This window comes from Nannospalax galili, unplaced genomic scaffold (assembly GCF_000622305.1).
Source record: "Nannospalax galili isolate Female #2095 unplaced genomic scaffold, S.galili_v1.0 scaffold459, whole genome shotgun sequence".
Taxonomy (NCBI): Eukaryota; Metazoa; Chordata; class Mammalia; order Rodentia; family Spalacidae; genus Nannospalax; species Nannospalax galili.
Genome location: NW_008344211.1, coordinates 1,875,289 through 1,887,069, shown reverse-complemented (window position 1 = coordinate 1,887,069; position 11,781 = coordinate 1,875,289). Strand labels below are relative to the sequence as shown.

Sequence of the window (11,781 nt, the reverse complement as noted above, 5' to 3'; positions counted from 1 at the left end):
CCAGCAGGATTTCTACTTCCAATGTACATAAGTCAAATGGGGCACGTCCACGCCATGGGATATTACTTAGCCACGAAAAGGACTGATGCTATGATACAACCTACAGTGTGGATGGTCTGTGGAAGCATTTTGCTACGTGAAAAAGCCAGAGACGGGAAGCAGGTCATGTATTCATGGAAGCAGACAGAAGGGACAACCACTTAATGGGTTTGGGGCTTTTTAAATTATGTGTCTATGTGTCTGTGTGGGTATGTGCACATGTGTGCAATACCCATGGAGGACAGAGGTGTCAGATCCCCTGGAGCTGGGGTTATGGATGGTTGTTAGCGGCTCAAATTTTTGAATTTGCATGTTGTAAGCCACCACCCTAAAGCATACGACCTAGTGGTTTTAATGTTTACAGTGCGGTGCAGTGGTCACCACTGTAATTCTAGGACATTTTCATCATATAAAGAGACCCCAGAGGGCTGGAGAGATGCTCAGTGGTTCAGAGCACTGGCTGCTCTTGCAGAGGACTTGGGTTTGGTTCCCAGCACCCACAGGGCAGCTAACAACCTTCCATAACTTCAATTCCAAGGGATCCAGCATCCTCTTCTGACCTCCTGAGGTACTGAATGGCATGTGTGTGCTCACATACATGCAGGCAAAATAAATAAGAGGCTGGAAAGATGGCTCAGTAGTTTAAAGCACTTGCTCTTCCAGAGGACCAGAGTTCAGTTCCCACCACCCACTTTGAACATCTCACAACTGACCGTAATTCCAGCTCCAGGGGATCTGACACCCTCTTCTGGTCTCTGCAGTCACCTGTGCACACAGGCATACACACACAGGCATACACACACAGGCATACACACAGGCATACACACACAGGCAATATACACACAGGCATACACACACAGGCATACACACACAGGCATACACGCACAGGCAACAGTATACACACAGGCAATATACACACAGGCATACACACACAGGCATACACACACAGGCATACACACACAGGCAGTATACACACAGGCATATACACACAGGCATACACACACAGGCATACACACACAGGCAGTATACACACAGGCAATACACATGAATAAATTTTTTTTTAATTTTTTAAAAACATAAATACAAAAACGTCAATTCATATACAATTTTAGATGCTAGCTACTCTTCAGCACTAAAAGATTGATCCCCGGAAGCGTGCACCAAGACTGCTTCAGGCCTCGTGCCCAACGGAAGGAGAGTGGCAGGAATCCCCCCCCCCCGTGACTCCTCACTAAAGGAGAACCCCACATCATCCTTAGAAACTGGCTGGGTTAGAGTTTCACAAATAACATTTATTGGCTGAATCCATAACAGAATCGGCTGACAGTCACCAGCCCTGCTGCAACTAAAATCATGATATGGCTCCTCGTTCAGATTGGATCTTGGGTGGGGTCTTATGTATGGAAACAGTGGGTGTCACAGAGCCTTCTGACCTGGGGGCTCTCATCGAAGACCATGATTGTAATGGACATCTTCGCTGAGGTCCTTGCCAGGGACTGAGGGTTCCACCTCAGCCCCAGAACAGCTGGCTAGAAAGGGAAGAGAAAGGCAGGTGCTGGGCCGTCCCCGGGCCGGGCGCTCGCTGGCCTTGCAGTGGGTTTGCTGGGAGCCTCCACAGCGTGGATGGTGCAGATGTCTGCTCATCCACTGGGTTCCCTCTGCACTCAGGGGTTGGAGACGTGGACCAGTGTTGGTTTCCCTTCCCAGCCATGGAACCCAGTGGGCCTTTGCCCCTCAGCACCTACTGTCTCCCTCGGGAAAGAAACCTCCAGCTCTGCAGAGCTGCGAGGGGACGGGTGAAATGAGGTCTGTGCAGGGCCACAGGGGATGAGCGTGATGTCACATCTGCTCCTGGGAGGGCTCTGGGCTGGCCTCCTGGCCCTGTGACAGTCTGCCCGGCCCGGGGGCAGCCGTGGCTTCTGCTGAGATAAGCCAGTGGGGGGGGGGCTCATGGGGCTCCCTCCATCCCAGCTGGACAAGGTTGCTCACCCTTCCCACCAGCTGACTGGGCCAGCACCTCTGCCCCAGAGCCAGGCTATGATGCCAGTGGGTACCTCCTACAAGAGCCTGACAAGTCCCACCATCCACCATGGGATTCACAGGCTCAAGGGTCTTTCTCATTAGGATGTAGACAATAGGGGGTACATGGCAGGGACTTGAGGTTCCAGGATTTGGGGTGGGCATTACTATGCTGTGCTTCAAGGTCAAAACGCCCAAAGTGAGCTACAGACCCAGGTCCACTGATGTCCCACTCCCCACTCGCTCACCGAATGGCCATGATGACCCTCAGGATGGCATTAAGCAGGCTCAGGAGGTTGAAGCTGATGGGGAGGACCGGGTCCGGGTGGTCAGCCTGTAGCTCATCCTCCTGAGGGGTCAGCAGCTCATCCTGATGAAGGGCCTGGAGCCGCTGCCACTTGAAGAGGAGATGTTCCTCTCCACAGATCTGCCAGCACCCGTGCCAGCCGTGTGAGCCCAGGGTGCATTCTAGGGGCAAGAGGGGATATGAGGGCAGGATGCGGCACCAGCCAGAGCCCCAGGTGCTGAAGATTGTGGGACTGTGTGGTGCTGGCCCCACCCAGCCAAGAGGAAGAAGGTGCTGCTGATGCTGTCGGGGGGGGGGTGCCACCTCACTGCATGGTTTCTGAGTATCTTTCAGAGCGGTCATCTGGGGTTTGTAGCCTTTTTTTAAGGGAAGGGCCTGTGAAGAAGAAACCTGATGGAATAACTGAGCACAAAACCCAGGCTTATTTCCGTCAGTCGCAGAAGCCAAGTGCCATTTAAAGCTGTCTCGATCAGGGCTGGGGAGCTCAGCGGTTAGAGCACTGGCTGCTCTTGCAGAGGACCTGGGTTCAGTTCTCAGCACTCACATGGTGGCTAAAAGCTGGCTGTAACTCCAGTTCCAGGGGATCTGATACTCTCTTCTGACCTCCATGGACATTGCACAATATGGGTGCACCTACCTACATGCAGGCAATACACTCATACACAGAAAATAGATTTAAAATAATAAATAAAATATGAAATAAATAAATTTTTTAAAAGATGTTGGACTAGAAAGATGGCTCAGCAGTTAAGAGCACTGGCTGCTCTTGCAGAGGACCCAGGTTCGATTTCCAGCACTCACATGGTGGCTAACAACCATCTATAACTCCAGTTCCAGGGGATCCAACACTCCTTTCTGACCTCCACAGGCATTTCACAACACAGATGCACTTACATACATGCAGGCAAAACATTCACACACGTAAAAAATAATAAAATCTTTCTTTAAATAAAGATGCCCTTCTTGACAGCAGACCCATTGACAAAGTTTCATGAAATTACAATTTCTAAAGCCTTCTCACTGCCTGGTGATGGTGTCACACACGTCCTCCTCAGCTCATGATGATGCTCCCTGTGGACAAACCTACTTGTTGACAGTCCACATAGCCCTGGGGAAGGCAGCACACCGAGCTCAGCTCAGGACACCCGCTTCAGAATGATAAACACCGCCCCCCGTATACTGTGCCAGACTCTACCATGACTGTTGAGGGAAGGTTCTGGGGCTGGGAGGCTGGCTCAGTGGAACGGCATGGCCTCTCGTACACAAGGCCCTGGGGTTTCCATCCCCAGCACCACAAAAATAAATAATGCCAGATGTGGTGCACACCTTGAAATTCCAGCACTCCGGAGTCTGCAGCAGAATGATCATGAGTTCAAGGCCAGCCTGGTCCACAGTGTCTAAAAAATTAATGTTTTCTATAAAACAGTCCACCTTGCTCTCTGGAATACATTAGCTGGCCAGTCTAGGTGAATCAATGAGCTCAGGGTTCAGCGGGAGACCCTGCCTCGAAAAATAAGGTGGAAAGTGATTGCGGAAGGCACCTGGTGTTGACCTCTGGTCTCCAAATACACATGCATACATGTGCAACCACATATACACGCACACACCCACACACCCACGTACACACACATACAAACGCAATCCACCAGCAGCCCCTAATGCTCTGCTTACTGCATCACTCAAGGGCACCCCTCTCTTGTGCTTGATTCTGTCTCTCATTTTGTTCATCTGGCCCTGAAAGAGGTCAGCCGCACCCTAGACTGTCACAGGGTCGCCCCTAGGTGTGCCTGGCAGGTTGGATCTGTGTCAGTCTTCTCCATCAGGTCAAACAATGACTAACCACGGGAGCCCGACACCAAAACACAGGCTGTGCCCAAGAACATCACAAGAAAAGGCTGACAACAGCCGCGTCACATGTGGAGCCCTCCACGTTTAGGCCTCCTGGAACCCCTTTAGTATTTTCCAGACATGCTGTGGTCAACATGGGATCCCTTGGTATATTTTTTATTTTTCATACTATCAATAGAAAATATATACCCTGGGGCTGGAGAGGTGCTCAGTGGTTCAGAGCACTGGCTGCTCTTGCAGAGGACCCAGGTTCGATTCCCAGCACCCACTCCAGTTCCAGGGGCCCTGACACCCTCTCTGTCCTCCATAGGCAGTGCATGGCATGGGTGCACTTACACACATGCAGGCAATACACTCACACATAAAATAAAAACAATAAAATTAAAAAAAAAAAAAGAAACTTGATACTTCCAAACTGTGCCCACAGGGCCTTGGAGAATCTGAGCTCCTCAAAACAGAGTTGCTGTTATGACTGGGGAATGGGGACTCGTTTTTGCACCTTAAGAACAGGTTGGTTAGTGGCTCTCCACTCTTTAACTGGGGAAGCTGCACTAAAGTAATTTGCTTTTCCCAGAACGCCACCCGCCACAGATCCTGTCATGGATGGCTCACTGGAAAGCCAGCACAGGGCACCACGGAAGGACATGACGTCAGCCCAGAGCTTAGGTGTCAGCCCTCCCCAGGGAACCACCTTCAAGGCCAAGTCCAGGCCACTGGCTTCAGAGACCAGAAGTGACATGGGGGAGGAGATGCCTGCATCCTAGAGTCCTGAGTCACAGAGATCTGTCTGCAGGCCATGCCACCAATGTGTGAGGGCTATCAGGAACATGTGAGCACACGCTGGGCAGACGTGCTAGCACACTAATACAGGAATGTACACATGCTAAGTGATACGTGTGAGTGTATGAATACACTGTGCAGGTGTGGTTATGGATGGACACTGAGCATGCATATGTGTGAGGATATAATGTGATACATTGAGGAAGTACCCTGTCATACACTGTCAGAAGCAAACGTGTGCACCCACACCGTGCCATGGGTCACCGAGGTTTACAGCTTACACAATACCCCAGCTCGTCACCGCTGAGCGACCAGTACTCTACCTGGGGACCTGCCTGGGTCACTATGAAAAGACAGAGAGGCTGGTGAAGCCTGGAAAGGGTGGGACACAGCTGTGTCCTTTTAAAAATAATTTGGGGGTTGGGGTTTAAGGCGAGGTCTCACTATGTAGCACAGCTGACCGGGAACTTGCAATATAGACCATGCTGTCCTCTAACTCACAAAGATCCGCCTGCCTCTGACTCCTGAGTGCTGGAATTAAAGGCTATTTTCATTTTATATGTATGAATGTGTTGCCTGCATGTTTGTAAGTGCACCACACTGAAGCAACACCCTTGGAGGCCAGAAAAGGACATCAGATTCCCATGGAGCTGGAGTTAATGATGGTTTTGAGCCCACCATGTGGGTGCTGGGAACCAAACCTGGATCCTCTGCAAGAGCAGCCAGTGCGCCCAACCACTGAGCCATCTCTCCACACCCACAGATGTATGTTTTGCTTGCTGATTGTGGTCAAGAGAAGCTGCCCCACCCCCAACTTCCCAGGGCAGGACGAGGTGAGAGGCGCACGTGCATGTGGAGTTACCGTTCGTGTCTTTAACATTCTCCTGCGTCTTCTCCGCCTGAAAGATGAGAAAATGGGCCAGTGTGTCGTCTAGTGACCCACAGTGGGGGAGAGAGGTGATCAGGACTTTTGAACTCAGGGCAGGGCCCTGTGCTCCCAGCACAAGCAGTTTCCTTCCTCAGGCCCAAGGTCTTCCTGCTGGGGACAGACAGCTTGCTACTGTCCCCACAAGATGGGGAAGAAAGAAGACCTCTACTGCAAATGCTTGGAAGGCCCTCTAGGCTGGAGGATGGCAGGACATGGTCGATCCAAGCAGCCTGGCCTGGAACTACAGGGTACAGACCGAGTCAGAGCAAGGTCAGGAAACATGAACCATGGTCCCTCCAAGGCAGCACTGCCCCAGCCACCTCTGCAGGAGTCTGGGTAGGTATGAACAGGGTTGGGCACCGGCCATGTAGGAAGAGGAAGGAGGAGACAGAGAGGAGAAGGGGTGAGGGGAGGAAAAGACGCAGTGGCCTGCGTGCCAGATGATCCTGTCCTCAGAGAGCAAGGTCTGAGCTTCTCAGCATCCTCCAGGAGTCCCGGCCTTCTGCTCTCAGCCGCCCGCGCCACGACTATCAGGGATGTGGGAAAGGAGGTGGTCCCCTTGGGCTCCTCCCCTTGAGCCCCTCACTCAGCCCTGTCTCATGAGCCTCCTTACCTTCTTCTGTGACCTCAGCCCCCGAGGCACCCAGTAGGGCATCACGGCCTGATCCCTGGGCATCGGAAGGCGGCCCCCAAAGCTGTGGCAGGGGCAGCTACAAGACCTGATGGTTCTGGGAACGTAATACCGCATCATCCTTGAGACCTATCAGTGGAAGGGAAGGGAAGGAAAGTTCAAGAGGGAGAGGAGTCTAGGGATGTGGCTCAGCTGGTAAGATGCCTGCCTAGCATGCACAAGGCCCTGGGTTCCATCTCCAGTGGTGCATTAAACTAGGCAAAGGGGCCGGCAAGATGGCTCAGTGGGTAAGGATACATGCCGCCAAGCCCAAAGACCTGAGTTCGAGTCCTGGGATTCACATGGTAGAAGGAGAGAAGTGATTTCTGTAAGTTGTCCTCTGACTTCCACAGGAGCCTTGGTACACGCACACACACACATACACACACACACACACACATGCACGCACACACACACATACACACACATACATACACATACACACACGCGCGCACGCGCACACACACACACATACACATGCACGCACACACACACATACACACACATACATACACGCACACACACACGCACGCACATGCACGCACGCACACACACACATACATACACACATGCACGCGCACACACGCACACACGTGCACGCACGCACGCGCACACACACACATACACACATGCACGCACACACACACATACATACACATACACACACGCACACACACACATAATAAATATATATAGATAACGAAATATAAATAAACAAATGCTTTTAAGAAATTTAAAAGCAGCAAGGTATTGCAGGCTGTAACCCTAGCACTCGGGAGGTGGAGGCAGGAAGGTCGAAAGTTCAAGGTCAGGCTGCAGAGATGACTGAGTACTTGAGAGACTGGCTGGCTGGAGAGACGGTGCAGTGGTTAAGAGCACTGGCTTCTCTTGCAGAGGACCCAGGTTTGAGTCCCAGCACTCACATGGCGGCTACAAACCGTCCTTAACTCCAGTTCCAGAGGAATCCGAAGCCCTCTTCTGACCTCTGTGGCATTGCACGACACGGGTGCACTCACACACATGCAGGCAATACACTCACACACATAAAATAAAAATAATAAATAAAATATTTTTTTAAAAAAAGAGCACTGGCTGCTCTTGCAGGGGACCCAAGTTCAGTTCCCAGCACCCACATGGAGGTAAACGATCATCCATAACTCAGTCTCAGGGGCTCTGACGTCCCCCTCCAGCCTTCACGGGCATCGTATGTAGAAGTGTACTAGCATGTAGGCAAAACACTCATAAAATAAATTTTTTTTAAGTTGAAGGTCAGGCTAGAGAAATGGCTCCACAGTTAAAAGCACTGGCTGCTCTTGCAGAAGACCCGGGTTTGAATCCCAGCACTCACATGGTGGCTAACATCTGTCTCTAACTCCAGTTCCAGGGGATCTGACGCTGTCCCCTGTAGGCACTTCACAACACGGGTGCATTTACATACATGCACACAGAACACTCATACACATTAAAGAAAAATAAATAAATACGTTCAAGGCCATTCCAGCTACACAGTTCAAGGCCAACTTGGATTAGGGACACTGTCTCAGAAAAGAAATCCTTTTAGCTTGAGTTCTAAGAGATCTATTAACAGTTCTTGCTATTCGTGTTCCATTGATGGAGACGTAAAGATACACATTTTGTTAAAGGGAGAGGGGCTGGGCCTGAAGTAAGCCCAGCTTACCCTCCTTCCTCTCCTCCCCTAGGCTCACCCAGCCTCTCACTGAGGAGCGTGGTCTCCCCTGTGACACCCCAGAGGTAGACAACTCAGGACCTCAGGGTCCACCAGCCTCCATCACGTACAGGGACATCCGAGCGATGAGAAGGCGGAGCTCGCAGCCAGGGCAGAACCAGCTGTCGGCCATGGCTCAGCCACCAAGCGCTCAGCACATGGGAGGCCCTGGCTTATATCCCCAGAACCAAAAGGTAAAGAAAGAGCTGTGGGTCTAGAGGCGGCCCCACCTCAGTGTGCTGCCTATGACGAGGCTCTGCATCCTAACAAGATTATGGATTCTCAGCTGGCACGGCCTGTGACCCAGCAGAGCCCTTCTAGGAGGAGCATCTATGAGAATGTTTCTTTGTGTGCACGTGTGTGTACAGGTGTTTGTGTACGCTTGCTCTCTCCAATCTCTTTACCTTTTTTTTTTTTTTTTTTTTGAGACAGGGTCTCCCTGTAGCCCCAGCTGTCCTGGAACTCGCTATATAGACTAGGCTGGACTTGAACTCACAGAGATCCACCTGCCTGTGCCTCCCAAGTGCTGGGATTAAAGGCGTGTACCATCGTACCTGGCTCCACTTTTTTTTTTTTTAAGATTTATCTATTTTATTTATCTGTGTGTGATTGTATGTGCACACGCATGTGTGGTACATGTACTCATGTGCACACAGGAGCCAGAAGAGGGAGCAGGTGCCCCCTTCCAGCACTCACTGCCTGTTCCTCTGGGGCAGGGTCTCTTCCTGAACCTGGAGTTCCCTTCTCAGCTAGGCTGACGCTCACGCCACAGTGATCCTCCTACGTCTGCCCTCTAGTGGCTTATTATGTGGGTGCTGGGCTCCAAACTCCAGTCCTGACTGATGGAAAGTGCTCTCCACTTCCCAGCCATCTCGCCAGCCCCACCTTTTTTCAGACAGTCTCTCCCTGGACCTGGAGCTCGCTGGTTCTGCTGGGCCGGCCCCCAGTTTTCCCTATCTCCATCTCTCATGCTAAGATTAAAGATGTGCACCACCACGCCCAGCTCTAACCCTGGCCCTCATGCTTGCCACCCAAGGGTGGGTGTGGTGTACACCCAAGAAGATTCTTGGCACATAGTCAGTGGAGACTGAGCTGCCCAGATGCCTGTGGCAAGGGAGGAGAGGTGACCCCTTCTTCTGACCTCTCCTCTACAGTCCAGGAGGCTCTTCTGGGCTCCTCCTGTCGTGCCAGGGTGAAATCATGAGGCTAGACCAACAGGTGTCACAGCCACCACCGCTCACTGAACTGCTCTCCGTGAACACCCTGCCCACAGGAGAAGCAAGCGCAGGGGGCCAGGAGAACATTCCAGACTTGACACACACCAGGTCAGAGAATCTCAAAAGAATGATGCAGGCCAGAGAGATGGCTCAGAGGGTAAAGGTGCTGCCACCAAGCCTGACAGTCTGTTTTCCAGTCCCAGGACCCACAGGGTGGGAAAACTGACTCCCGAAAGTTGTCCTCTGACTTCCACAAGTGCACAGTGGCACGCACACGCACACACACATGCACATGCCCACGCACACATTAAAAAATAAACAAATAGGGGCTGGAGAGGTAGCTCGGCAGTTAAGAGCACTCGCTGCTCTTGCAGAGGACCCAGGTTCAATTCCTAGCATAACTCCAGTCGCAGGGGAATCCAACACCCTCTTCTGACTCTGTGGGCGTTGCACAACATGGGTGTACTTACATGCAGGCGATACACTCATATACATAAAATAAAATAATAAATAAATGTTTTAAAAATAAAAGAAGGTCTGGGGAAGACGGCTCAGTGGCGCTTGCCATGCAGGCCTGAGGACCAAAGTCCAAAGCCCCAGCACCCATGTACAAGTTGGATATGGCCCTTGCTGGCCTCCACCCCAGTTCGAGGGTGGGGCAGTGGATCCTGGGCGCTCACTGGCCAGTCAGCCTAGCAAAAACAGTGAACCTCCACTTCAGGGAGAAACCCTGTCTCAAGGGGATGAGGCGGAGCAACAGAGGGAGGTACCAAATGTCCCGGCCTCTGTATGTGCATGCGTGGACCCACACGTGCACATGCATGCACACACATGCAACACACACAACACACGTGCACACAACATACACAAAAAAAAGAAAAGGGGAAAGGGGGCTGGGGCTGCAGTTCAGGGGTAGATCAGTCGTCTAATGTTCCAGGCTCTGAGTTCAATCCCCAGCACCGTGATCCATTGATTGATAGGTAGGTAGACAGACAGACAGACAGACAGAAAACCCAAACTGTGTTCCAGAAGTTTCATTTACAGAATACTTGTGACTCTGAGGGAGCTGGACCCCTGACATCCACCCTGGCCCGCCTACCTGCTTTCGAGGTCTCAGGGACAGAGGGACCCAGTAGGGCAGCACTGCAGCGGCCTGAGGCACAGGCAGGCAGCCCCCTAGCCTGGTGTAGCACTGACAGCATGTGCCCTCCTGGAGGATAGTGTGGAGGCCGGGGTATACCTGAGCGAGAGACAGGGCTAAGCTGGGTACACCTGAGCAAGGGGCAGAGAGACAGGCATGGACATTGGTGACAGCAGCCTAGGAGAGTGCCCGGAGGGAAGCAAGCCTACCCACCTCTGCCACAGCTCAGAACGAGGCTACGTGGCCGGTGGTGAGGTCACAGCCACCCAGCATAGGTGGGAGGGGCTTCTCTGCCACTCACCGCCACCTCACTGTGAAGGAGTCTCTGGCAGATTTGACCAACTCCAGAGGCAGAAGTCACTGCTCCCTGGTCCACCTATATGGCTTTCTGCCTGGTGCTCACCACATGCTGGGGACCCCGCTCCCTCTAGGGGCAGATGAGGAATCTGATGCTGAGGCCAGGTCGTTGGGAGGTCCTGGGGACATCCTGGGACTCCTAGACTCTAAGGGACTGGCAGGGAGGAGTTGGCACTACACAGCGATTTAGGGGACTCGGAGATGACCACACACTTCCATGCCCGGCCCAGCCTGAGACCCTCAGTCTCCCCTCTTCCACCCTCAGGCTGGGCCTCCTTACCCTGTGACCTGTGACACACGCCTCCTTCCCAAAGGTCTGAAATGAGCCCTTCCTAGAAAGAAGAGCAAGGAGCTGAGAATGTTCTGGGCTGTGAAAAACAGAGGCTGCCGGTGACCCTCAGCACTAAGGTCAGGGGAAGCTCCAGCCCAGGAGGAGCCTCAGGTGACAGAACAGGCAGGCTAGTCACGTGCTAACTAATGTCCGGCTTCCCCGTTGCCATGGGACCCTGTGCCCAGCTCAACCTGCTTCAACACACGCTGGCTAAACCCAGGCACGGCCGTCAGGACACACAGGAGGCCCCAAGGTGAAAAGGTGCCTAGGCCTGTCCACTTAGGCTTCGCTGGGCACACCCATGCTTACTGCAACACGGAGCAGGCAGGAGAGAGCATCACCACTGCATGGCAGCCCAGGAGACCTGGCAACTTTGTCTCCAGAGGACAGGGGAGGGCGGGGGAGGGCGGGGGAGGGT

The 11,781-nt window shown here is 52.6% G+C and overlaps 1 protein-coding gene across 1 annotated transcript; it reads right to left on the bottom strand.

The window, feature by feature from the left end:
- Positions 1 to 2,063: 2,063 nt before the first annotated feature.
- On the bottom strand, positions 2,064 to 10,687 carry CUNH16orf95 (chromosome unknown C16orf95 homolog). Its single transcript, XM_029567129.1, has 4 exons — positions 10,634 to 10,687; positions 6,535 to 6,681; positions 5,856 to 5,892; positions 2,064 to 2,526 (listed from the first exon to the last, which is right to left on the bottom strand). Exons 2-4 carry the CDS (start codon positions 6,670 to 6,672, stop codon positions 2,303 to 2,305), a joined length of 399 nt encoding a protein of 132 aa, XP_029422989.1. The 5' UTR covers positions 6,673 to 6,681; positions 10,634 to 10,687; the 3' UTR covers positions 2,064 to 2,302.
- Positions 10,688 to 11,781: the final 1,094 nt, after the last annotated feature.

What these genes read in the sequence shown, in the direction of transcription:
- CUNH16orf95 (XM_029567129.1), bottom strand. Translation starts at nt 6,672, where the DNA reads ATGATGCGGTATTACGTTCCCAGAACCATCAGGTCTTGTAGCTGCCCC. An exon ending in GGCTGAGGTCACAGAAGAAG is followed by an intron (nt 5,893 to 6,534) that starts GTAAGGAGGCTC and finishes CTCATCTTTCAG; the next exon opens with GCGGAGAAGACGCAGGAGAA. An exon ending in GAATGTTAAAGACACGAACG is followed by an intron (nt 2,527 to 5,855) that starts GTAACTCCACAT and finishes TCTTGCCCCTAG; the next exon opens with AATGCACCCTGGGCTCACAC.